Here is a 26,765-nt window from a genome sequence, read left to right as displayed (position 1 = left end):
CCTGGATAAGTGACCTTGGACAAGCACTTAATTAACTCTCCCATGTCTGTTAAACCAGAAGGATGTGTCATATACTTCAGAGGGCTGTCAATAATTATCATAATGACAATCCTTTAATCATAAATATCTATGTTTCTTTTTTTTTTAAAGATTTTATTTATTTATTTATTTGACAGAGAGAGAGATCACAAGTAGGCAGAGAGGCAGGCAGAGAGAGAGGAGGAAGCAGGCTCCCCACTGAGTGGAGAGCCCAATGTGGGACTTGATCCCAGGACCCTGAGATTATGACCTGAGCCAATGGCAGCGGCTTAACCCACTGAGCCACCCAGGCACCCTATCTATAAGTTTCTAAGGTTTTTATAATGGTATCTTATTTACTCTCATATCAACTCTGTGAAATATTCAGGGCAAATACTAACTTCTTCATTTTACAGAGAAGTAAACTGAGGCTCAGATAGGATCAGTGACTTGTTTAAGGTCGTACAACTCATAAAGTTAGTACAGCTAGCCCAGCAAGAGCAACCCAGGTACCACAGGAAGGGACTTGGAAAAGTGTAGATTTCTGGAAGAATATAAAGTAAATATCACTTGTGGTAAATCTTTGTGTGAGTACCAGAGGGGAGAAGCTGATTCATCTCACAGGCAGACCAGACCTGTCACCAGAATAATTTCGCAGGACTTCAGGCCACTTTTGCTCCCCAACTTCCCACTTCCTTTCCTGGATGAAAGTCATTGTCAATGTTCAGAATACTCTCTACCTGTGTTGTCCACATCCCAGTGCCCCCTAAAGCCCCCCTCCTGGACCTCTATAACTCTCTTGCAGAGATGCGGGCCTTGGCTGAACTCCTGGGCCCCTATGGCATGAAGTTCCTGAGTGAAAACCTGATGTGGCATGTGACCTCTCAGATTGTGGAACTGAAGGTACTCTGGAAGCCAGGCCTGGGGCAAGGGATAGGAGTAGGAGATGGAGGTGGGTGGTGGGTGGGAAGAGATACCACGGTTTCATCTTTCCCTGCTTAATGTCCCTGTGTCCTGGCTGCAGAAGCTGGTGGTGGAAAACATGGATGTACTTGTTCAGATCAGATCCAACTTCAGCAAGACTGATTTGATGGCTTCTTTGCTGCCCCAGCTGACAGGTGAGCACCTTTCTGATGGGAGAAGGAACTGTGGAATGGCATTGCTAGATGACAGGGGTCTGGGGAGGAGATCTGGGGGCTGGGCTGGGTCCACAGAAGCAAAGCTATCATTGTTCTTCTAAGTTCTACGTTTCCAATGCTCTCCATTCTCCTCAGGGGCTGATAACGTGCTGAAGCGCATGACCATCATTGGAGTTATCCTCACTTTTAGGGCCATGGCCCAAGAGGGACTTCGGGAGGTGAGCTGGGACCTCTGAGGGAGGGGTTGGTATGACAAGTCGTGGAAACGTATGGTGAGCATTGAGGAGAAAGGAGGAACTTAATTTGGTAGAGGTCCTAGAAGATCTCTGGGGATAAACGAGTGCAGAAACCTAGGGGCAGACTGAAAGGGACAGTGTGGGAGGCTGGTGGGGTCCTCGCCTAAGTCTCGGCCCTTTTTTTGTTCGTTTCCATCTATCTCTGAAGGTATGGGCCCTGTGCTGGGGACTCATTTATCTTCTTTCTCTTCCAGGTGTTCTCATCCCACTGCCCATTTCTTATGGGTCCCATTGAGTGCCTGAAGGAGTTTGTCACTCCAGACACAGACATCAAGGTACGGGACAGTGCGAGGTAGGATCCACTTAGGAGATTTTGTTGTTGAAAAGGATGTAGCCAGGTCTTTTGTAAGGGCATGGGGCAGCTCTGAGGAATACTGTAGGGAGACGAGGCAGCATTTGAATATGAAAGCACTGGAAGAGATTTTGTGGAGTGAGGAGCACTGGTCAGACAATATTCTTAGAGAGAGAGGCCAGAGCTGGGGACACATGAGGGGTTGGTGAAATGTGGAAGCCTGGCTGACCTGTGGGAGGTGGGGAAACATTGCTGGGGAAAGCTAAGATCTAGGATAGTATCTGTAGGTTTCCCCCTAAAGTGTGCAAATTAGATACCCTCTTCAGTCAGGAGCTTAGGTACTTCTTTGTAAAAAGATTTATTGCTTCCACCCCCACCCACCCTGCCTGCCCTCAGAGTTGCCTTTTTTCCTGGCCCTTCCTTTTTCTTTGCTCTAAAACTTTTGGTTCCTCTACATCAGGGTCACCTGGCTCAGGCCCCCATTTACTACAGAAATGTAAGAAGGAAGGGCTTCTGCAGGCACACTGAGTAAACAACCATTTTTCTGCACCTCCCACATGTCAGCTGCATCTTTTTGTCTTTTGAATCACCTCAAACAAACAAGTCTCTTAGGTAGGATATATAGCCAAAGGCTGGGAACAAGAGCATTCAAAGGCATAGAACAGGTCACTTCTCTTACAACTGATTCCTTTAACAGAGAGAGAGAGGCCTATGATTAAGAGAGAACTGGTTAGCAGAAAAAATTAAAATTAGATATTGAGAGGGGTGCCTAGGTGGCTCAGTCGGTTAAGTGACTGCCTTTGGCTCTGGTCATGACCCCAGGGTCCTGGGATTGAGCCCCACATTGGGCTCCCTGCTCAGTGGAGGGCCTGCTTTTCCCTCTCCCTCTCCCATCTGCTCTGCCTGCTTGTGCTCTCTCTCAGTCTCTCTGTCAAATAAAGAAATAAAATCTTTAAAAAAAATTAGGTATTGGGGAAAAACTTCCTTACGTTGAGATAAAAAAATTTGTGAAATCTCCCCCTCTCTCTGCCCGATGTTAAGGGTGAAGCAGTCATGGGAGCCGTGTGGGTTTGAATGGCTGCCCCTTCTGACCGTTCTTTCATGATGAACCTGGCTTTCTGGCAGCTGCCGATGCTGGGAACGAATGATCTAGACTGTCAAGAGCTTGTCTACCCGTATCTCCTGGGCAGCACTGAGTTTTAGGCTCTGCCTGCTTGTGAAAATAAGCAGGTTGGAGCAGAGAAGGGGGGGGGATGGTGGCCTGTCCATCAGAGATTCTGTTATGCCTGAGAGGAATGTGAAGATTAGGGAAAGAGAAAACAGTAGCCCCTTCAGTCATCCCTTTCTTTCTCAGAACATCACACAGGTTGTGGATCAGATCCCTGATCTCCCCAGCCACGGTTACCATGAGCACGGTCATTTAGCTAAAGGGAATTTAAAATAAAGGGCAGTGTGGAACGTGGCAAAGCTTTGCCTTCTATGTGTAGATGGAGGAAAGGAATAAGGTTTATTGATCTATTAGTGACTCTGAGTATGTAGGGTAGATGTTTTATACAAGTGGTCTAGTTTAATCTCTACAACAACTCTGTGAGGGATTATCAACCCAGTTTTACAGATGAGAAAATTGAGGCTCAAAGAGGTGAAGTAAGTTTTAGTCAAGGTCACACATTTATAAAGTGGTCCCCCTGGGATTTGAACCCAGAGCTTCTCACTCCAAGGCCTTTTTCTCCCCTCGGAGGCCATGAGGTTTTTTGTTTTTGTTTTTTTTAAGATTTTATTTATTTATTTGACAAATACAGATCACAAGTAGGCAGAAAGGCAGGCAGAGAGAGAGAGAGAGGGAAGCAGGCTCCCTGCTGAGCAGAGAGCCCGATGTGGGGCTCGATCCCAGGACCCTAGAATCATGACCTGAGCTGAAGGCAGAGGCTTTAACCCACTGAGCCATCCAGGCGCCCCGGCCATGAGGTTTTAAAGGACTGTTTTCTAGGTGGTGAGATGAGCCATAGGTCTTCGCTCCCGTCTGAAAAACTAACTGCTCACACCAGCGTGTGTGAGCCACGCTAAGCCAGTGGTGTTACTAAAGGGGGGAGAGATGGGTTTGGGCTGAGGTGTTCGAGGAGGGCTTCACAGACCCTATGAGATTTGAGTTAAGCCTCAAAGGACGGGTGTCACCAGGCTATAAGTAGAGGACAGGAAGGGACACTGTGGAAGAGGGACGCACATGAACCAAAGTCTGGAAGTCAGGAAGTGAGGTGTAGTTTGAAGACAGTGCATCGGTAACCCGGGCCAGGTGGATTGTAGGAAGCACCTGAGGGAAAAATAGCAAGTTGATGGGTACTATGGGGTATCTCAATGCTGAACAAAAGCATTTGTACCTTTCCCCTGTAGGTTATGGAAAGCCATGAAAGGAATACCTAGATAAAATGATAGCACACCAGAAGTCTAGGATCTGTGATCCAGGAATCCCCAGCTCCCTCTAGCTTCTGTCAAACATTTCTCTCCTTCCCTGTCCAGAATGTTGTTTTCTTCTCTACTAGGTGACCCTGAGTGTCTTTGAGCTGGCTTCTGCTGCAGGAGTGGGCTGTGACATTGACCCAGCCCTGGTGGCTGCTATCGCCAATCTGAAAGCTGGTAAAATTGGGGGAATTGGGCAAGGGAGGGCTTGGGCTGTATTTCTAGGTGGGCAAATGTCAATGTCAAAGAAGCCTTTATTTAGGATTGTGAATTCTGAGCCCATAAGCTGGGAGCTAAAGAAAGACTGAAAATGTAGTCCCTAACCCCCAGAAAATACTTAGGCAATTTAGACCCCTAGCCAGGTTCCAACCAATGGACCTGTCAGTTGACTAAAAAATATTAAATGAGGGTCTCTTTGATGCTTGACAAGGCCTCAGAGGAACTTATAATCTAGTAGGGGAAATCAGGTTAATTCAAATGAAACCATGAGAAAGCCATCCGCAGTCACATAAGATTTCAGGCTGAGCTGTGTGGTATACATCTAGGTTCCCCAGAGTGATCTGGTACCCTCCCTTCCCACAGAATCACCCTGACCCTACTCACTTCTTCCCCTGGACTCCCATTGTCTCTGACATTTCACATTTCTTACGCGCACTCAGAATGGGATGAAACCAAGGGGCTGGCATTAAGCCCTTTCCAAACTGCTAGACTAGCCCTTCTCTCTTGGTTTCATGAGCCTCTTTCCTCTCCTTTCTGCCTCTCCCTCCATTCCATCTGGCAGCTGACAGTGAACTCTGACCACTTGTCTGCAGAGCCCTTCGCTAAGAGCTCTGCTCCGGTCACCAGAGGAGGCCTCTAGGATTGGGCCCCTCATGACAAGTGGGGGGCTAATCCTGTCCCCTTCAGCAATGACTTGCCTGGAGTGCTTTTGAAAGTGTTTCATAGATGTTTCCTTATGTGACCCCCACAGTTCTGTGAGTAGGGTCTCTGTAGAAGATAACTCCTGTTTGCTGACCTTACTTCTCTCTTTTCTTTTTTCCATCTTACCAGATACTTCATCCCCTGAGGAAGAATATAAGGTGGCCTGCCTGCTCTTGATCTTTCTTGCAGTTTCCCTCCCACTCCTGGCCACTGACCCCTCTTCCTTCTACAGTATTGAGACGGATGGTAAGTAAGGACTACTCTGAGTAGTTTGAGCAATCAGTACTACTTAGGTCAGTCTCCTGGGGTAGGGAGATGAGATGGAGACATTTACCTGGAGAATCCAGGCTTCTGACTCGGGTTTAAAAAGTTCTGTTTCAAGAAATACATGAGAATGAACTATCCGTAAAATTCAATTCCAGTGGAAATTTTTAGGAATATCTTTCTCCGAATATCCTAACCATGTTCTCATATTTCTTAGGTATATCATTCCCCACACTCCTCCTAGTGCTTTTGGTGTCAAACAGGGGTGGCCTAGCCTGGAAAACAGAGAGACGACCAGCTGGGCTCAACCTGGGGCAACTCACTGTATTCCCTTTTGTTTCTCTCTCCTGTCAATCATAACCTAGGTTACAACAACAATATTCACTGCTTGACCAAAGCCATCATCCAGGTGTCTGCTGCCCTCTTCACACTCTACAACAAGAACATTGAAACTCACCTCAAGGAGTTTCTGGTGGTGAGTGGCCCTAGGCTATAAGGCATGGGAGGTTCTAAAGTCTTTGGGGATGAAATGGAAGATTGCAAAGTCCAGTGGGAACTGGTGTGACTTCAGTCCATAGATAGCCCTTGTTGAGCGGGTCTTGGAGTATAACCTCTCCCCTAATTCATTCAGTGAGTGAGTGGCCACTCGGTGAAAGGCAGGAGTTTCTTCTAAATCCCCTGAGAGCTGGGGCACCTGGGTGGCTCAGTGGGTTGAGCCGCTGCCTTCGGCTCAGGTCATGATCTCTCGTCCCGGGATCGAGTCCAGCATCGGGCTCTCTGCTCGGCAGGGAGCCTGCTTCCTCCTCTCTCTCTCTCTGCCTGCCTCTCTGCCTACTTGTGATCTCTCTCTGTCAAATAAATAAATAAAATCTTTAAAAAAAAAAAATAAATAAATAAATCCCCTGAGAGCTGGTGTTTCAGCCTCTGCCGGACTACTTGGAAAGAGCATTGGACTGAGCCAGCGAATCTGAGTTCTAGTTCCGGATCTGCCACTAAGATGCGTGTGACCTCTGAGGAACCAAACTTTTGGGATCTCATTTTGCCCATTTATTAAATAGGGAGGTTAAACTGAATCTATGATTCACTACGTTGGGGTGCCTTAGACTATCCCAGGGAGCTTGTTGAAATAGAGATTCCTGATCCTTATGCCAGATGTACTGAATTAGAATATCCCAGGGTAAGGAGTCCAGGCCTCTGTTTTTTAAAAAATTAATAAATTGATTTTTAAATAAAAATAGATAATTGTTTACTTTTATTAATAAATTCGTGACCCGAGCTCATGATCCTGAGCCAAGATGAAGAGTCGGAGGCTTAACCGACTGAGCCACCCAGGTGCCCCAGGCCTCTGTTTTTAATAAAGTCTCCCAGAGATCAGCTGCACGATCAAGTTGGAGATGCTGAGTTTTAGAGCCTTTAAGGCCCTTTCTAACTCTAATCTTGACAGAAAATTCAAATTTTTTCCACATTCTCAAATTGGAGCATAAATAAGAATTACTACTGAATTTCTGATTCAGTAGACTTGAGGTGGGGCTGGAAAATTTGCATTTCCAAGTTCCCAGGGGATGCTGATACTGTTCATCCTGGGATCTCACTTTGAGAATCCCTGGTCTCCATTTCTAGGACTGGAGCTTTTAACCAGGCAGCTGATTCTACAGCAGGTCACATCCAATTTATTCAAGAAAAAAATTGTTTTAGAAAACATTTTTAGCCAAAGTTTGACTCCCTGTAGCTATCACCATTGATCTTAGTTTTGCCTCTGGAAAAACACAGAATAAGTAATCTCTTTCCATTGTTGAAAGAGGCCCTGGAGTTTTCCATCCTAGTTCTCCATGGAGGAATTCCATCCATATACTTTTGATACATGGTCCATTACCCACTGCCAGCTTGAGCATTCTCAGAATGGGGAGCTTACTCCTTTGTAAGGCATGGGACTGACTTAAGAACTAGGGGCTCCTTTGTCTCCTTTTAGGAGCAAACACACTAGATCATATTCTCTCCGGAATCATACCATTATGCTGGAAGCTGAGTTAGAGGGTCTCCATTTAAATGGGGTCAGCCAGCCAATCTGAATGGGTTCTGAGCCTCTTAGATATGAAGAATATTCACAGCAGATCTCTAAGATGGTGTGAGAAGGGACCTGCTTCTCCTTTTTCCCATTTGCCCTGTTTGTTTGCAAAATGAGAGTAACCTGGGCCTGGGGTACAGTTAATCATGTCTCTTCCTCCTCCTTATTTGATCTGTTGGGGGCCTGGAGGTGAATGGGAGGGGAACAGCCACTTGGGAGTTGACAGGAGGAGAATTCGAAGAGCTCTGCATCTGAATCAGAGGCCCAGCCCTGTCTCTAGTCCTGTGGGGAGTCAGCTGTAAACAGCTTGGTGACACTGCTGTCTGAAGGCTGCCTAGGAAAAGAGATTAAGCTCCTGCCTTTGTTCTAGGTTCTGTGCTCAGCCCTTTCCATCTCTCCCCCAGCAGCCTGCTGCTGTCTGCCCTGCCTGGTTTACAGGCCATGTGTGGCTCTCAAGTCAAGGGGTTTGCTCCTTTTCCACTGGGAGTCTCCAGGAACATCCCAGCACTTCTTAACTCCCCTCCTTGATCTTTTCTTAACTTCCTGTAGCCTGAGGCTATCCTACTCTGACCTCCATAAAAATCTGCTTTCTTACAAATTCTTCCCCTACAGGTGGCCTCTGTCAGCCTCTTGCAGCTTGGCCAGGAGACTGACAAGCTTAAAACACGAAATCGGGAATCCATTTCTCTGCTCATGCGCTTGGTATGTATCTGGTTTAAGTTGGTCTGGGAACAAAGAGAGCAAAGGCCAGACGGGGGACCCCTTTTGAGGGTTTCTGGGTCTCTGCCATTGTCATCACTCAAAAGCACGAACTCAGAACTGAAATCTACCTGACTCTCTGGGTCTAGGCCTCACATTCTGGTTAACATTCCAGACTTGTCCTATACTCCCAAGGTAGAGTCTTTGATGACTTCCTCTGTAGCACAGGGCCTTCCTGGCCGCTGGCTGACTGGGCCCTTTTTTCTCAAGTCTGTCCTGCTGGGGCAGCTGTGTCCCTCATTGGTTCACTTCGTGTTTGATTTTACTTGACCACTCCCTACTGCTGCATGTCTTGTCCTTAAAAAGTACTGTGGAGGGGCGCCTGGGTGGCTCAGTGGGTTAAAACCTCTGCCTTCGGCTCAGGTCATGATCCCAGGGTCCTGGGATCGAGTCCCGCATCGGGCTCTCTGCTCAGCAGGGAACCTGCTTCCTCCTCTCTATCTCTCTGCCTACTTGTGATCTCTCTCTGTCAAATAAATAAATAAATTAAAATCTTAAAAAAAAAAAAAAAAGTACTGTGGAGAGAGGGTGCTGAATAACACAGAGCTGAATGGGGGGGGGGAGATGGGGGCTCAGAAGAGGGAAGGAATTTTCAATGAAGAGCTGCAAGACAGAGAGCCAGGTGGGCCGTGAATCAGGCAGCTCCTATCTCTTTCCTCCCAAGCTGTGGGCTTCTCGCTACTTTGGCAGAAAGTTCTGGGAACTCTGACTCAGTTAACTTAAAAAAATCTTTTCCTCATGACCCTGTTTTCCTCTTCAACACGCTTACTCACTCTTTCGCTCTAAAAGTCTGAGTCTCTAGGTTCGTGAGGCACTAAGATACAGTCAGGAGGACTCCCGCCCTTGTGTTTCAGAGGCCTTCCGGCCTGCGGGGACAGGCTATGCCCATCTGAAGCCAGTGCTCCACCCGGAAGTCCACGCTAAAGATTTCTAGGACCTCGGAATTCTCCACTAAGTGGCTGCAGCCTATCTGCAGGGCTTACGCAGAGTTGGTGCCGAGTTTCTTCCCCGAGTCCATCCTGCCAAGGCAGGCAGTGCTACTGGTGCCTGTACCCCTAGTGCCAAGGGACCTATGGCTGGAGTTCAGAGGCACAGATGGGAATTTCCGAATGTGTCCACAAACGCCCCGCAAACCGGGCTGGTCCACTCCACCTTGTTCTCGGAGAACTCTGAGGAGTCCTAAGAATTCTGAATTCAAACCTGGCCTTTCATGAAATTATAAAGGGAGATTGTGAAGAAAAAGAACAAACTAGTTTGTTTGATTTATTTAGTCCCATGCTACGTAGGCTTCCTTTTGCACTCTCTGCCAGGCCCACAGATGTTAGGCGCAGGCAAGCCTGGGCCTCCCTGTGGGTCTCCTATAAGTGCACAGGAATCAAGTAGGAGCTGTGTCTTAGCTAGACACAGCTGGAGAAAGGCCTCGATTGGACTGACTAAGGATTATGATGGAAACAAGAGGAGAACGGATGTGAGGGCTGTGTGGGGGTGTGCGGTGAGGGGAGAGAGCTCAGTAGAGACAGATGAGGCCAAATGCCAGGAGTATGCTAGAAAGGGCACAGTCTTTGGAGCAGCATGGCCTTGGGCAAGCTAATTAACTTTCCTAAGACTCTGGTTTTTTATCCATCAAAGTGGGCAATAATCCTTTTGACGAAGTGGTTAGGATTCATAAGAAAATATATGTGAAAGTGCCTAGGACGTAATAGATGCTCAATGAATGTTAGTCCTCTCTCTCTGCTGCTTGTTTTAGTTTCTGGATGATCTAGTTGTGCTCCTTCCTATCCTTGGGCAGTTTTCACCTCTGTAAGGTTGGAGGTGGTGATTCTGTGTTGCAGCTCAGGCCTGCCTCCTCCTGCTTTGTTGCTCTCCTCCACCCTCCCATGTGGGAAGGTTTCTGCCCCTGGTTGCATCATGGTGAGGCTGCAGAGTAGCTGGGACAGAGGTAGGACCAGGCACTTTCTGTGAAAGGGAGAGACCAGGGGACTAGCTGCTGTAAAGCAATTTAAATGCAAATATTTTCTTACAGAAATACAGGAGAAGGAACTGTATTCTGAGTTAAGAGGCGACTCATGTAGTACCAGCTCCTGGCCAGGCCCTTCTCTCTCTGGGGTCTTTCTGTCTTGGCTGTGAAGCCTGGGCAGTGCCGTGCCCCCCGGGCAGCCGGCTACTTTTTGGCATGGTTACATCGGGAGAGGAGATGATTCTCTGAGAATTGTGGAATCCTAGATGTCAGGATGAGATCAGATCCTGGCTGTTAGTCCAGTCCTTACAACTGATAGGTGAAGGAACTGAGGAGAGGGAAGGAAAGACGACATTCAAGGTCTCCCCCAAAATCTGTGGGCAGATTTGGGCCGAGAACCTAAGTTGCTCAGCCTTTGCTGTAGGGCTGTTTCCACTGCCTTGAATTTCCTCCAGTTAGGAGCCTTGTGATTTTCCGTGCTTAATGGAGCAAACACTAGGAAGTCTTGGGCCTGTGGATCCTTCTTGAAGCTATCACTCATTTCCTTGTACCTGAGGGTCATATCCCAGAAAAGAGACCATATTTCTCTCCTGGCTTAAGGTTTGAAAGTCTTGCCTGGCCAGAAATTCCTCTGTTAACCAGCCTAAGATCCGAGCTACCCATCCTGGCAGAATTTTCCTTCAGCCTGCAGTGCCTGTTCCTCTGAGGCTGATGTGTGTATCGTGTGTGCCTGTATTTGAGAATAACAGAATCTCCGACATTTTAAAACTTGAAAGAGAGACAACCATGTTAGAGTCCATAAGGTTAATTCTCTTTCTTGAGTGAATTTTCAGGATTTGAAACACCAGACATTTTGGGGAGGGCCCATCTGTGTGAATTGCCAGAGGATATGGGACACTTCTCTCCAGTGTGTGTTTTTTAGTCCCACAACTGCGCGGATGAGGAGGGCACTGAGGGAAGCACCACGCCCTGTTCCTTCCTCAAGGATGGGACCCTCTAGCACAATGCTAGGTTGTGGGGCTCTTTGCTAATACGCCCCCTGCCCTCCACTGCTACCCTCAGTCTTATCCAGGCATCTCGAGCTATCTTTCTGCTTGGCTGTGGGGGCTGCTGGGATTACCACAGCACACAGGCTTCTAATTAAACTAATTAATCATGCCTGCTCCTTTATGCAGCATCCTTACTGCTCCCCAAGCACTGTACTGAGGGAGGGAGGATACTGAGACCCAGCACAAGAGGACCCATGTGGATTCCAGGCCCTTCTTTCTTGGCCTGCCATGGTGATTGTTTCCTTCTCTGCAAAGCTTTGTTATTAGCACTTTAATCCAACCTTACTTGCTTCCATGCTGCCCGCCACATTTGGTTTGGCATCCAGAATGGGAGAGAATGGGAGTCTTTCTGCCAGCAGAGAAGTGATTCTTTCCTTCCTTCTGCTCCTGAGTCCTTCATATAACCCTGATAAGGGGCCCAGGGACCATTATAATGAAGCCGAAGAGGCCACATTGCTTTCCTAAAGCTAAACCAAGTGTGGGAAGAAGGGGGTGATTTGGAACGTTGTTCACTCATAACTCTAAGGGCCTCCAAGGGCCTAGGGAACTGAGTGAAGGAACAGGGTATCACAGAGTTATATGCTAGCTGTGGTTCTCATCTCTTGACCTGTTCTTTTCCAGGTAGTGGAGGAGTCCTCCTTCCTGACCCTGGACATGTTGGAGTCCTGTTTCCCTTATGTCCTGCTTCGAAATGCCTACCGGGAAGTATCCCGGGCCTTCCACCTGAACCGAGTGGCAGCCAGTACCCACTGAAGGACCCTTTGGACCTACCTAGACCCATGAAACTACAGCTGTTTTCTCAAGAGATGGGCTCAGGAGTCAGAGCTGATGAACAAACATATGGAGGAATAGTCCAGGGCTGAGAAATCATAGAGAAATGGGTCAGGCTGGCTGGGGGTGGAGTTGGGGGTGGGGGTGAAGGACAGTTTATTGGAAAAGTGAGGGAATTGGGGACCACGTGTGTGAATTTTTACCATGAAAAGCACGAGTGACACGCAAGTATGTTTTCTCTTGTGACTAGCACTTGAGCTCTGACTGGCATGGGTCTCTCGACCTTCATCATGATTCTAGGCTAATGCTGGCGGGCAGAGATGATCAATCATCATATTAAACCATAATGAGCTTATAATCCTCCCACTGGAGCTGCTATTGTCTCCTGCACATTCATTAGGACGATTATCTCCTCTCTTCCTTTTCCAAATGTGTTCAGCAAACATTCAGATTGCTCCTACTGCAAAGCAGCAGCAAAGGAACTCCCTTTTTCCTTTGTGGGGCTCTCTCAGGAGTCGTAGGTCTTGTCCTCTGCCCCCAGCTCTACTGCCTCCATGGGCAGTGAGAGGTTATCACTGGCCCCAGTCCCCCTCACCTGCTCTCCCACACCTTGTGGGGAACCAGTAAGTTCTTCCATCTGTTTTGCTGGAACCCCGCCTGCTTTTTCTTTGCCCTCACTACAACCCAGAGCAGAGGGTCAGTCTAGCTGATATGAGGTCACATGACAGCTAATTGGATCAGAGTCATGTGGGTCTCCCTCCCAGATCATTTGGGGGTACTCTCCCTCCTATCTGGAGCCACTAATTTAACCCAAATCCCCTTGTCATCCTGGGTACAGCTGTTGCTCCAGGCAGGGATTTCTCTTCTAGATCTTAAACTTCATAGACCTCATTAGATTATAGGGCCCTGAAAGTGGGTATACTTGAGGGAGTACAAGCTGTTTCAACTTGGGCCTTTTCTGCACTAATTAGAATTTCAAGTGTCACAATGCCTGGGGCGTTCAAGATAGCACTAAAGCTGATTTAGTTAACTCCATGGCAGGAAACAGTGGCCCCATCCATCATTTTGGTGCACCCATGGCCAGGGAGGACTGGAGCAACAGATCTTGTGTCACAGGTTGAGAGTTGTTGAAGTGTGCAAATATAATTAACTAGCTGATTAATTAGGGTCATGTCCATATTTGCATGATAAAAAAGGAAGCAATTGTTGGTTTTTAGCAAAACCATCTGGGGTTCATTAAAGCCATTTGATAGCTGTTTTGGGACTTTGTATGCATGTTTGATCTTTATTTCTCAAGACCCAGGCTCAGTCAATACTTTTTTAACTTGGGACTCATAACTGATACACAAGCTTTTCTTAGCAACGATTGTCTGCTCTTTAGGATAGAAGCAACAGAGCATCCAGCTTCATGACATCAGCTGGTTGGCCTTCTTTGCTATGGAAGGGCTGTTATGTTCTAAAGGAGTGATTCAGGGTCAGGCCTTTTGAGACTGAGGGCAAAGTTGATGAGCAAGGAAAGGCTCAGAAGCATCTGAATGACTCCTCTTAGACCCTCCCCTCTCTTCTGGGATCTTGTTCTTGAGGAAATGGAGACCTCTGTTCCATGCACGTGAAAAGCTACTTGAGAGGAGCCTCCCAGGGGATAGCATAAGTTTCTGCAGGGGCTAGAGGGTAGACATGATCCTTTTTTTTTTTTTTTTTTAAGATTTTTATTTATTTATTTGACAGATAGAGATCACAAGAAGGCAGAGAGGCAGGCAGAGAGAGAGGAGGAAGCAGGCTCCCCGCTGAGCAGAGAGCCCGATGCGATGCGGGGCTCCATCCCAGGACCCCAAGACCATGACCTGAGCCCAAGGCGCTTTAACCCACTGAGCCACCCAGGTGCCCCAGATACTTTTTTTTTTAATTAAAATTTTTATTGAGAGGGGGTATCTGGCTGGCTCAGTGGATAGTGCCTGTGACTCTTGATCTCAAGGTTGTGAGTTCAAGCCCCACGTTGGGCATAAAGCTTACTTCAAAACATTTATTTTTTTAAATTGAGGTGGCTAACCCACAGGCACTTGTAATAAATAACACAGAAACACTGTGTTATCAACCATACTTCAACGTAAAAAGAAAAGAAAAGAAAAAGAACACAGAGAGATCTTATGTACATTTACCACTTTCTCCCGTAGTTAACCTCTTGGATAACTATAGTATACTATCATAAACAGGATATTGACTTTGATACAATTCATGAACTAATCCAGATTTTCCCAGCTTTACTTATACTCATTCCTCTGTGTGTATGTATTTAGTTCTGTACAGCTTTTTCTTTTTTTCTTCTCTTTTTAAAAAGATTTTATTTATTTATTTGAGAGAGAATGAGTGAGAGCGAGAGCACAGAGTGAGAGGGACAGAGAGGGAGAGAGAGGTAGAGCAGGGACACCAATGTGTGGGGGATATGGGACTTGATTGTGGGGTTCGATCCCAGGACCTGGAGATCATGACCCAAGCCGAAAACAGATGCTTAACTGGCTTAGCCACCCAGGCATCCCTGTACAGCTTTTCCCATGTAGGTTTGTGCATCTGTCACCAACACGGTCAAGATCCACAAGGATCCCTCATGTTGCTTTATTACAATCACTTCCTCTTCCCCTTCCCTAACTCTTGGCAGTAGAAATCTGTTCTCCTTTTCTAAGATGTTGTCATTGGACCTGATATCTTTTTACAAATATATAATCACACACACATTTCTGTTATGTATACTTTTTCAAAGTGCTCTCGCATCCTTTATGACAGTTCTGCAAGATAGCTGGGGAAGGCTTCCCTATTTTAGGCCAGTAAATAGATTCAGAGATATTTAATGATTTAATGAAGGTCACATGTTTAGCAGTACATCGAGAACCGGGACTGAAGCCTGATCTCAATCCTAGACATTTTCTACCTGACCAGACTGCCTCTTCATCTGGGAAGACTTGGTCGTTAGAATCCAGAGACTCTAAAATGAGCAAACAGAAGGTGAGGGCATGGTGGCTTTACTGAGTAAGGGACAGGCAGGGCTAGGCAGGGAGAGCTAGGTAGTGGTCTACGGAATCAGGTTTACAAAAAAATCCCCCAGATGTGGAAGTTGTAAGGAAACTAAAGGGAACAAACCAGACCATCTTGTCCCAGGTGTCAGAGGTGGGGTCTTCTTATAACAACTACTTGTGACCAACAAAGAATTACCAGACCCTAAAAAGGAAGTAAGCCATTGAAGGTGTTATCACTAATCCTTACTTGGTGGTGCTATCAGTAGAGATGTTAAAAGGATTGAAGTTCCCTGGTTAGCCTTCAATAAAAGATCAACCCTAAAAGCCCTCAGTGGCCCCCGGTCTGGACCCTTCTCACTCCTGAGAGCTCTCTGTATCCTCACTCAATAAAACCTATCACTTTACTCCCTCTCCTTGGTCAGGCGAGATTCATTTTTCAACTCATTTTTCAACTCTGTGAGACAAGAACCTCAGTTCTCCCGCTTCATTACCACCTGAAACAAAAGGTGAATGTCTCCAGCTGAAGGGACAGATGTGGTGATGGGACCCATCAGCATTTTCAGCAGTAGGCTTCCCTGATCTCTGACCCCTGAGAGCTGGGGACACAATCACCCATAAACAGGCTCTCAGATCCCCAGCTTGTTTAATTCAGGCCTTAAAAGGAAATGAGGAATGACTATCAGGGAGAAATTCTGACTCCAATTGTTTTGTCTTGCAGGCAGAGAGTAAGTTCTAGCCTCAGCATTTTCATTAGTGCAGTGTTTTCATTAAAATCTCCATTAACTTGTTTGCGGCAATGAGCTGGAATTATCCCTCCCACCAGGCCTGGGGTGAGATGCTTGCCCAGGAGCTCCCTTTCCTGCAGGCAATGCAAAGTCTGCTCCTCTTAGGATGGTGTTCAGTTCCGTGGGCAGGTTGGGCTGGGCTGGGCCCAGGGGATCTTACCTGGTGACCCTTTGCCTGGGAGGACTAGAACAGCTACGAATTGAGCCCTGGGGCCCAAGAGGGAAGGAGGTCCCAGCTAGGGCTAAGACTTCCCTCACGTAGGTCCTTGTGCCTCTCTCTGTTTTTCTCCAACAAAGTTCGACTCTGAGAAGCAGCAGGCACATGGCTGAAAAGCACTCACGAGGTTGGGGGAGGAGTGTTCTTCCAGTTCTCCCCCCACAGGGCCTCCTGCTCCTCCTAAGTACCTGTCATCAAAAGAAACGAAGATGAATCCCCCCTCAGCCCCCACACCTCAGTGAGTTGTCAAGTCCTCTCCCTCCCACCTGAATAGGAAGCGGGAGCACAGGCCAGGCTGCGGGTTGAGGAAGTCAGAAGTTAACTTGAGCTGAGTTTGCAGCTCTGGAGAGATTGAGGAGCAGGCTTTTTCTCTTGTCACTTTGGAAGGAGAGGATTGTGAGGCCGCCCCTTTAAATAGCATTCCCGTGGGAGGCACATCACATCCATCCGTCACTGCTGCCAAAGCATCATTTTTGGTCCCTATCAAACTCAAAAGCTAGTTGGGAGGAATTGTGGGGTTGGGGGAGTGAAGACGGAAGGGTCTCCAAGAGGTAGGGGCAGTTTGGAAGGCGAAAAGGAGACCAACGAGGCTGGCAGAAGCTGCCTGGAAGAGGGGTGGGGGTTGGGACCAGAGGACAGGGAGAGAAAAATCGCGGTCTTTTGAGCCTATGGATGGAGCAGACATATCTGGTTTTTATCTGTGCAGAGGTAGGGTAAGGCAGACACGGGATTAAATTGCCGCAAGAAGGATGAGGTTGAGGTTAAACACCAGGACTGGTGACTAAAGAAGGAGAAAGAGAGCCACAGGATGGAAAAGCACAAGAAAAAGGTTAGGAGGCTTGGCTCTGGCTTTGCTGCTTATTCTCTGCGGGGACCACATCGTTTTTCTGGTCTTAGTTTTCCCACTCGTTAAATGGAGAGGGTCAGACTAGAGGGACTCCGAAGTATCATTCATGAATAACTTTTGTTTCGGTGAATTTTCCTTCCCTTAAAATGGGTAAGGAGTTGGGGGCCTGGGAGATTAGGGTGGGATATGCCACCGTGTTGACAAGACCTGTCGAGATCCCTCTGGAAGTACAGCTCCCGCCTCTTTTCTACCTCTTTTTGTTTAAATGCCTACCTAATTTGGGCAGCTCCTTAGCTCTGATTCTAATTTGCAATTCTTTTGTAGTTTCCAGCCCATTCTTTCTCAGTTGTTCAGGGAGGTGGTTGCTCTCAAGAGTTTGAGACCTGGGATTGTGTAGGAGTCTGATTGGGGTCTGGCTGCAGCTTTGTCTTGGCTGGGGTTCTTCCTTAGGCTTGGAGGGGAAAGGGAAGCAGAAGCTAGGTGGACAGAGACAGGGGGGTCCCACACTCTTTCCGCTTTCTGTCCATCTCTGACTCTGCCGTCTCCTTCTTCCTGGGTGCTTGCTGGGAGCTGGTTCTGTTGATACCTCTCTGTCCAGCCAGGTCTCAAGGACCGACCTAACCTCATTACCTGAAAGGCCATTCTTTTGCGCTGGAAGTCTCTACCCTTCCACTTCCCTTCTGCTCTTTTCTCCTCCATTGCCTGGGAAGGGGGTGGGGAGCCTCACCCCAATATTGAGAATGGAGTAAATATCTTCTCCTGATCATCCCTCCTTCCAACCTCCAGAGTTCTTGAAATGAAAACTCACATTCTGGGATTCTGGATTAGTGGCCTGTTCGGGATCTGGCTGTTAGTGAATACAGCTCCACTTTCTGTTTACATAGGATTTCCCCACAACACTAAGGTAGGTGGTTATCAAGGAAGAGAACAATTCTAAGGGATCCTAAGGTGGTTCCTGCCAGAATCCTAGGTAGGATTCAGCCGGAGGGAGGAGGCTAGCCCTGTTAAAAAGTCTTGAATTCAAATTTCAGTTCGCTAATTCTCCAAAAAAGTTTTAAAAACATTTTATTTATTTATTTGAAAAAGAGAGAGATGGAACACAAGCGGGGGAGGGGCAGAGTGAGAGGGAGATGCTGACTCCCTGCCCAGAGGGGGGCCTGATTGCCCTGGGCTAGATCCCAGGTCCCCGGGGTCCATCCCAGGACTGTGGTATCATGACCTGAACCAAATCAGGTGCCCAACCCACTGAACTACCCAGGCGCCCCTCATTCTACAAACGTTTGAAGCAGCTAGACCGTACTGTGCTGGGCCCTTAGCCATTAGATTTCTTTTACTGAAGACAAAATAAGAGGGAATAAAAAGTACCCGCTACAGGAGGGGCCGAGGTGAGACACTAGGAATGGTTTCCTGGTTCTAACGGAGTTCCGTACAGAGACGATGCAGTCCTGCCGGCTCTGGCAGATTCTGTCCGGAAAGCTTTAAGCTTAGAAGAAACTCCCACTGGCCAAGAGGCACCAGGAGGGAAGGCCACAGCGCTGGAGACAGATCAGGACCATCAAGTTAAGGGAACTGAGGGGAGGAATGGGGCCCCATGGCAACTCAGAGCAGACCTTGAACTTCTCCCCTCAAAGGCCGGAGCGCAAGGTGGGAGACTCTGGTCCCGGACCGGGTTCGGAGGGTGGTTGGCTGCCCTCAGCCACAGCACCCAGCTCCCCAGGGCGAAGTGGGGGAACTCATCCCCAACCCCTCCCTCACGCCAAGGGGCTACAGGCGGCTGGGCGCTCATGGATACACAAAGCCACAAGCACATCCACAGAAACTCAAAGCACAGAGCCGGGAACGCCCCCGGCCGCCCAAGCAGAGGGCTGCGGCCGCCGGCTCTGCCTGCACTCTGTCAACACGCACTCGCGGCCCCCGCGCGGGGCACCCGCCGCCGCTCGTCCCGGGCGCCCGGCTGCGTGCGCTCGCCCTCGGCACCGCCGTCTACGTGTGCCCCCGGCTCCCCGTAGCTCCGCGGGGAGGGGGAGGAGGGGCCGCGAGGAGCGAGAGCCTAGCCGGCAGGCCGAGGAAGGCGGGAGCGCAGGGAGGGGGGCCGGCCGAGGGAGGAGGAGAGAGCAGAGGAGGCGGCCCCGGCAGCGCGCGGCGGCGGCGGCGGCGGCGGCGGCGGCGGCGCGGAGAGCTCGGACTGGGAGCCAGAGCTCGGCTGGACAGCGCGAGAGCAAGAGCCGCAGGAACTGCAGCTCCGCCAGCTTGGGCCGAGCCTAGACACACCGGCCTGGCTGCTCCGCGCCAGCCGCAGGTGGGAAGGGGCTGGGGTGGGCGGGCGAGGGGCTCCTGGCTCCGGGCTGAGGCTGAGCCGCGGGGCCGTCCCCTCCCTTCGTTCCGCAGACAGAGGGTGAGCATGGAGCTGTCCCCCCGCAGCCCTTCCGAGATGCTGGAGTCGGATTGCCCGTCACCCCTGGAGCTGAAGTCAGCCCCCAGCAAGAAGATGTGGATTAAGCTTCGGTCTCTGTGAGTCCCAGGCCGGGAGTGGGGGGAAGGGATCTCAGGGAGCCTGGAAGTGGTGGTGGTGGCGGCGAGGTGGGGGGGAAGTAGCCGGAGCCCGGCCAGTGGATTGTCTCCTGCACACATGTTGGCAGGTGCGAGGAAATAAGCTGCCCTGACACGCAGGGTCAGGCCACATGTGCAAGGCGTGTGCGGAGCAAGCCGGCTGGTTGGAGCGGGTTTACAGGAGTTGCAAAGCTAACGCTGTGCCAGTGCCCGTGGACCCCCCGGGTGACACACGCAGCGCGGACAGGAGGCACATTATGCGCGGTGTGGCAGGGCTGCAGACGGGCAGCATTCAGGAGGTGCCGGGCTGACTCACACGTATCCGTGTGTAGGGGTGTGCAGATGTGAGACACACATGACATGTGTGTGCGCGAGTGTCCGTGGGACACACAGATGTGTGTAGAGTGATCGCACACAGCTGCAGATCTAGTGCGCGGGGATACTTGTGCCAACCTGTGGGTCATATGTATCCCTGTTGGGATTGGTGGTTTCTGCCTCCTGCATCTTTTAGGGGGTGGGAATGGGGGGGGGCGCTCCATACCTGAGCTGCTCGACACTGGGGGCCGGGAAACCCCTTGTGCACAGTAATGTTGGGGGCTGTAGCTGGGATCTGGGAGAGTTGGGGTGGAGCCCCTACCTGGGAGCTGGGGTGGTGGTGAAGAAAGATTGATTGACAAGGGCAAGGCAACTGTCAAATCTTTTTGTTGCTGTAGCGTCTCCCAAGGATCTCCAAGCACATTTAGGCATCTTTTCTTGTTGTGGCAGGAGGAGGGCATGGGGGTGGGGGCTGGATAAATAGGAAAACCAGGGACTTGGGTGTCCCTACTCCAGTCCCAGGAGAGAGAAGCAACTTTTCTTTCTGTTCTTCAGAGATGGAAAGGAGTGGGTCAAAGACAAACCAGGCAGCACCTTTACCTCCCAGTCAGCCCTCATTGGGTAACCTCCGCAGTCTGTTGATTCTTGATCAGAGAATGAGGGAAGGTTCCCCTGTCCAGGATATGACTCCCAGTAGTCCCAGGAAAGACACTGTAGATGTTCAATGATGCAATGCAGGAACCATAGTCCTGAAACCCAGTTCCTTCCCATTATCCTCAATAGTGAGCCCTGAAGCTTTCCATTTCTGGGGTCCAGTGGAGGAAGAGATGGTGGTAGGAGATGGATAGATGCTAGTGATTGTTTTGTTTTTTAAAATACTTCACCTGTGGTAATAAGATGACACCTTGATATTGGGTGGGTGGGTCTGATTTATACTTTAGCTGCTTAGCGAGGCCTTAGGGAGAACTGAGGCCCAATGGGCAACAAGGCTTGGCATCCAAATGTGCTTCTCAGTTCCTGTCCTTTGCTGCCTTTAGCCAATGCAATTTGCTGGGCTCTGTGAAGCGCAGCCTTGGAATGAGTTCTGGGATGAAGAAATGGAAAACCGGATTGAATTGATTTTTGTTGGGAGGAGCACCGAGTGATTCTTGATAGAAAATGATGCTCTGTTACTGGTAACTAAGCTGGGGTGGTGGTGGTGGTGGTAGGTAAGGAAGTGGTGGAAAGGCAAAGAAGGGGGCTCAGGGTTTATAAATGAGAGAATTCAAGGTGTCCCAGGACAGCTTCCCCCCATCATATATTTTCCTTGCCTCCATTCCCGGTAATGAGTGGGCCATGCAAGAGGGCAGGTTTTCCCTGTTTCAATGTCTCCCATACCTTTCTAACCAAAAGTCTTCCTTGGAAGCAAATCACTATTTCTTCCTTCAGTATGAGAAGTGCTCAATGGTGAGAGAAGAGGATCCCCAGAGGAGGCATTGCAACCCAGGGAAAGAAGGGAGTAGAGGCAGCTGCCCCTACACAGTGCATTAGCTGAGATGTCCTTAAGGAGATCATGGTGGACAAGGAGCACTAATCTTATTGATTAAATTATTCCGGTCTTCACTTACTTCAGCAGTCTGGTCCTTAAGAGTGTTAGCTGCATGTAATAACTTAACCAGAAAAGGCCCATTTCCATATTGTTAATCACCAGGAATAGATTCTCACTTTCTTAAAGCAGAGAAAGATTTTGATATCAAGGTAGATCCCCACTTGATGGCTTACTGGATTTGGCCCTGTTTGAATACTGGTGAGGCTCTAATGAGAATAGGGGGATAGACACGATTATCTCATGGCTGTGTACTGAATAGAAATGAAGATATATAAGGCCTCCACACAACACGTCCTAACCCCCCACCCCCACTCCCCCAACTATCCTTTTAATTTCTAATCTAGGACATCTAGATTGTCTTCAGGGAGGCTGGGTTTGGTGTTTTTGCCTCCAGTTAAAAAGCTCATACTAATATAATTTTGCAGGGCAATTTCTTCTTGGGAAGGGCATCCAGGAATTCTGTTTCCCACAGCAGGTCTCTGCCAAAGATTAATTCAGAATCTGGAGCATCTGAGCTGAAGAGTCTCCAGCTATGGGATTTCACCTCTACCTAGCATGAAAATTTTCCTAACTAAGCAGACTCAGAAGTGAAGGCATTCGAGTGGCTGGAATAGGGAGTCTGGAGATGATGAGCTGACTGGGGTGAGCATTTCTGGCCCTAAGATGAAGGATTTGACTGGACTGCTTGCCTTTCTCTGAGACCAGAGGACCTTGAGAAGCCTAGAGGAGGCTCAGGAGCAAAGGGTTTCCTGTGTCTTCTGTGAGTCAAGAAAATCTGTGAAGGGAGATTGGTTTGGCATCCTTAGCTCATTCATTCATTCATTCAGCAACTATTAGTTGAGTGCCTCCTGAGGGTCAGGTGATGTGCTGGAGACCAGGGTATGGTTATGGGCAAAGTAGACACAGTCCCTGCTCCTATGGAGTTGATAATCTGGTTCACATATCTCAGGGGGAGTTGCGAGTGGGTGAGGCACCCAGTTCCTCATTTTGCTACCCCCATCCAAGTGCTAAGACTTTACCACTTTGGTTTCTGCCTGATCCTTTCCTTTGGACCAGGAGGGTGGGGGGTATGCTCACAAGAAAAGCATAGAAACAAATTCTTTCTCTTTCTCCCAGGACTGTACAAACATCACTTTCTTCTCTCTGCCCCAGTTTCTCCTGGAATTTTACAGATAGAACTTCCCTTTTCCTTTGGGATACTATAAACACAATCCCTTTCTCTTCTCCTTTCTTCACATGGGACTCAGGACTCCCAAGGTCTAGGCTCCATGTCCTAGGCTGTGGTTCAAGGTCATTACAGCTGAGCGGGAACAAGGAGCCAGCTGGGGATTCTTTTTGCTCTTCTTTGTTTCATCTGAGTCTAGTGTGGTACCTGAAACATAATAGGCACTCAAGAAATATTGTTAAATAAAGCAATGGACAAATGAATTAATGAGTATCCGTGTATATGTCATGGAGCCCAGTTCTGTCTGATTCTGTGGTGCGTGTGCTCCTGTGCGTGGGCGGGGGAGGGGATGGGGGAAGGAAAGGAGGTGGTGGTGTTTTGAGAGGGTGATGTTTAAAAGGTACAGGGTTTGAGGACCTCAGGACAGAGCCTGGAACTGAAGGAGTTACAGAGAGGCTATGGAAACGTTATTTGGACGTGTGAATGAGATGTTTCAGGATGAAATCGTGAATGCCTGACGTGTATACATATGTGTCTGGGTGAAGGTTGGCAGGCGGGTGGGGGACAGCTCATGGAGTCAGAGCTCCAAAATGATGTCTCTTTGTTATCATGTTTATAAATGGCACATGTGATAATGAATAGGTTCAGAAGCTTTGCACTTACTCGAATACCTGAGATTGCCTTATATATGAATGAGATGATGCATGTGTGTGAGTGTGTGTGTATGTAGGTAATGGGATATTATGTACCTGTGATCTTGTGTATGTGTTTGTGACACACCAACATTTTTTTATAATCCTGGGGAGATCAAATGGGCAGGAGGAGGAAGCTGAGGGACTGGACTGGGTGCCTTACCGGTTGATTTAGTCCACCTTTTGTCTTCATTTTCTGTATGCCCCACGGGGTGACCTTCTGTGGTTCTCACTGGTTTTGAAAGCTGTACAGTGGTTCCCCTTTTTCTGCATATGGTCATGGAGCTGCTGTGAACATAGCAAGGTAAACTGTGGCCCCCTGGGTCTCTGGAGCAAAAGGAGCACCATTTCTCCCAGGCATTGGCAGGGATGAGTTTTTGTGCCTCCCTCCGTGGAGCAGCCCTTCCTCTTTCATTTCCAGCCATGGCCAAGGGGATCTCTCCTCCCTGGGTTTTAGATCCCCTCTCCCATCAATGCCTTCTGTCTTCACATTTCTTTTATCAGCTGTGTCTTGAATGGGGCATCTCTGGATGGGAGAGGGTAAAAAATGCTTGCGGTAAGGTGAAGGGAGCTGCAGAGAGAGGGGACATCAATTTAGACCAAAGGAAGAATTTCACAAAGCTCTGGTCAGAAGAGGGGATTAGGGTCGCCGGGTGGTGGGAGGGGAAGAACAGAGGGAATGGTGGGAGACTTGAGTTTGAGTTCATGTTCCCATGCTGCGAATTACTAACTGCATGATCTTGAAGTCACATTGTCTCTCTGAATCTCAGTTCCTCGTTTGATATTATGCATATGAAAGTGGTTTTGAAATGATATAGTCTGGAGTTCTTTCAGCATTGGAGAGCTTGCTGTATGAAGAGGCGGGGGAATGGGAATGAATGGGGGACCATTGGCTTGGATGGGGAGAATGATAAAGATTCAAGAGGCAGGAATATGAATTACTTAATAGGTTTAAGTCCTGGTGTCTGGGGCATGATTCAGAAGAGGCTTGTTGATGAATGGTTGTCTGGAGGGGGCGAGACAGGTGTCTGAGCTGAGAGACTAGAAGCTTGAGTGGGGCAGTCTTACAAAGGATGTGGGCCACTGAAGTCAAAAGAAAAGGGAAGGACTTTACTCCTATCATCTCTTTTCCCAGTGGTTAGAGCAACTGTAGTTCTAAGATGTGGAGGGTGTGGGGAGCTCCAGGACTGCCGTTGGTGAGTTCTGTAAGCGTTGGAGAAACTCTCTAGCATTTATCCTGCATTTCTAGGCCTTGGGGGTAATATGATCAGGTATGCCACATCTTATTTTAGGGAATCCCTAAAGTCCCTGAGAACCCAAATATCACTTTGTTTGCCCAGAAGCCCCAGGAGGCCAGTTAGAAAGACTGAGAGGAAATTTGACAGTGGAAAGTTGCATTTGTCCCTTTTGCCAGGAGGAGAGTGAGGTAGGCCGGGGATGCTCTGGTTCTGGAAGGCCAGATGAGAGACCCAGGAGGGGAGGGGCCTGGACTTCTCTAGACCCCTTTCCACCTGCCTTCTGTCTAGGGAGCTTCTGAAGGCACTGAAATGAGCGGGTGTTTCCCATCTTCCCCTCTTTTTTTGGCCACTTCCATCTGACTGCGATGGAGGAGCAGGGAACCTTTTCCTCTCTTTTAAAGGAATCACCAAGGGGGTGCCTGGGTGGCTCAGTGGGTTAAAGCCTCTGCCTTCGGCTCAGGTCATGATCTCAGGGTCCTGGGATCGAGCCCCACATCGGGCTCTCTGCACAGCAGGGAGCCTGCTTCCTCCTCCTCTGCCTGTCTGCCTACTTGTGATCTCTATCTGTCAAATAAATAAATAAAAATTAAAAAAAAAAAAATAAAGGAATCACCAAGGATTCGTTTCCAACCTCTCTGCTCCCTCTGCTTTCCTCTCTTTGATTCCTCTCGAATCCTGTCTCTCTGTCCCTTTCCTCCTTTGTTCCCATCTCTCTTTGCTGGGCTGCATTTTGCTCTTCTCTCTTGTCCCACTTCCTCTATCCCTATTCCTTTTGACTGGGCTTCTCTGGCCTTCAGTGCCTCTACCCCTTTCTCACCTTGGCTGGGAGCCAGGAAATCCCTGGGGGCTCCCTCCTCCACCCCCAGGTGTTGGGGGTGGTGGCTGTGCAGGGTGAGCCTGCTGTGGGAGGACCCTTTGGGACCACCTTAGGAGTCCAGCCTCAACTGCTGCATTCTGCAAGGCCTTTCTTTTGCCTTCTCAGGGACCTCATCCTCCCAGCTCCCCTGGGGAGGAAGCCAGTAATTGCCTTCCGCTCTCAGGGGGCTGATTTTCTCAGGTACGGAAGTTGAATAGCTATTTTCCAGCTCTCTTCAGGACAGCAGCAAAGAGGGACAAAACCAGGGCAGCAGGTGGGGTGCAGGTGAGCCCCCCTCCCCAGGGTCTGGAAATTGTTAGATAATGAGATTGTGCCCTAAGGGAGGAAGACTTAATGGTCTTCCAGAATTGGTAGAGCATCCTGGGGCTTTGGAGTGGGGTAAAGACGGGAACTGAGGGGGAAGGAGAGCTTCTGAGAAGGGAAAAGGAGGAAAACAAGTTGTTGTCCATTCAGTGCTGGGAAGTCCCTAATGCCAGTGCTCTCGCCTCTCTGTCTTGAATATCCTGCCCCCCTCCACCCCACCACCTTCCTGCAGCTGCTTCTCTCTCTCCTCAGCTCCGGCTGCATCCATGTGGATCAGGAAGTAAACATCAGGTTAGGATTCTACTTCAGCATCCCAGACCTGGCAGGAGTCCACTGAGTGATCTGGGATGGGGTTGTGGTGGAGAAGCAGGCTTGGTAGGGAAAGGACAGGGGAGATCCAGGTATAGGCTCAGGGGCATGGGGCTGGGAGAAGAGCTAGAAAGAAGGTGCTCCAGGGGGTGCTGTTGGATACAGCCAGGTTCCTGGGTTAGTGGGTTCCACAGCTGCAAAGAGAAGTCAGATTTGCAAATAATTATTGTGGCTGCAGTAGCATGATTTGGCTGCCAGCTGGTGTTGGCACCATTTAGTTTTGGGAAGGGAGCTTGGCTTCCAGGGGGCTTTGTGGTTCTTTGGCAGGCAAGACCTGGGGGCTGGAGAAGCTTCTCTCCTTGCTATTCCTTGGCTTCCCTCCTCCCCTGTTTGTCTGCTCTTGCAGATCTAATGTGGCAACATCTCCCTGGCTCTTGATGCCCACCATGTTTGGGAACTTTCTGGGGCCTGGGCTAAGGGAGCACACATGCCAGCAGTGTTGCCAATTGTATCTTTTCTAAGCAGTAGCTTTAGAAATTCCAGACTTAGAGAAATACTATAAATCAGATTGCACCAGATTCACCCAAAAGACTTTTTTTTTTTTTATTTATTTTTTTTTTTTAAAGATTTTATTTATTTATTTGACAGACAGAGATCACAAGTAGGCAGAGAGGCAGGCAGAGAGAGAGAGGAGGAAGCAGGCTCCCTGCTGAGCAGAGAGCCTGATGCGGGACTTGATCCCAGGACCCTGAGATCATGACCTGAGCCGAAGGCAGCGGCTTAACCCACTGAGCCACCCAGGCGCCCCCAAAAGACTTCTTTGTCCTGCTTCTCCTCCTCCTATCTGTTCTTTTTTGGAACGCCAAGAAAATTTGTTGTTGTT

The 26,765-nt window shown here is 48.9% G+C and overlaps 2 protein-coding genes across 2 annotated transcripts in view; both read left to right on the top strand.

The window, feature by feature from the left end:
- Positions 1-13,249, top strand: part of NCKAP1L (NCK associated protein 1 like) — a 38,979-nt gene extending 25,730 nt beyond the window's left edge. Inside the window, exons 23-31 of the mRNA XM_059185077.1 lie at positions 824-921; positions 1,043-1,136; positions 1,293-1,375; positions 1,648-1,728; positions 4,283-4,376; positions 5,250-5,366; positions 5,750-5,859; positions 8,062-8,151; positions 11,836-13,249. Coding sequence (XP_059041060.1) covers positions 824-921; positions 1,043-1,136; positions 1,293-1,375; positions 1,648-1,728; positions 4,283-4,376; positions 5,250-5,366; positions 5,750-5,859; positions 8,062-8,151; positions 11,836-11,967 — 899 coding nt within the window. The 3' untranslated portion in view covers positions 11,968-13,249. The remainder of the gene's footprint in view (positions 1-823; positions 922-1,042; positions 1,137-1,292; positions 1,376-1,647; positions 1,729-4,282; positions 4,377-5,249; positions 5,367-5,749; positions 5,860-8,061; positions 8,152-11,835) is intronic.
- A 5,705-nt stretch (positions 13,250-18,954) lies between these two features.
- PDE1B (phosphodiesterase 1B) overlaps positions 18,955-26,765 on the top strand; it is a 28,543-nt gene continuing 20,732 nt past the window's right edge. The window contains exons 1-2 of the mRNA XM_059185078.1: positions 18,955-19,144; positions 19,234-19,356. Of these exons, the coding sequence (XP_059041061.1) occupies positions 19,247-19,356 (110 nt within the window). The 5' untranslated portion in view covers positions 18,955-19,144; positions 19,234-19,246. The remainder of the gene's footprint in view (positions 19,145-19,233; positions 19,357-26,765) is intronic.

The sequence above is a fragment of the Mustela lutreola genome, chromosome 8 (assembly GCF_030435805.1).
Source record: "Mustela lutreola isolate mMusLut2 chromosome 8, mMusLut2.pri, whole genome shotgun sequence".
NCBI lineage: Eukaryota > Metazoa > Chordata > Mammalia > Carnivora > Mustelidae > Mustela > Mustela lutreola.
The sequence above is the reverse complement of the archived record's forward strand: the minus strand, read 5'-3'. Positions and strand labels throughout refer to the sequence as shown.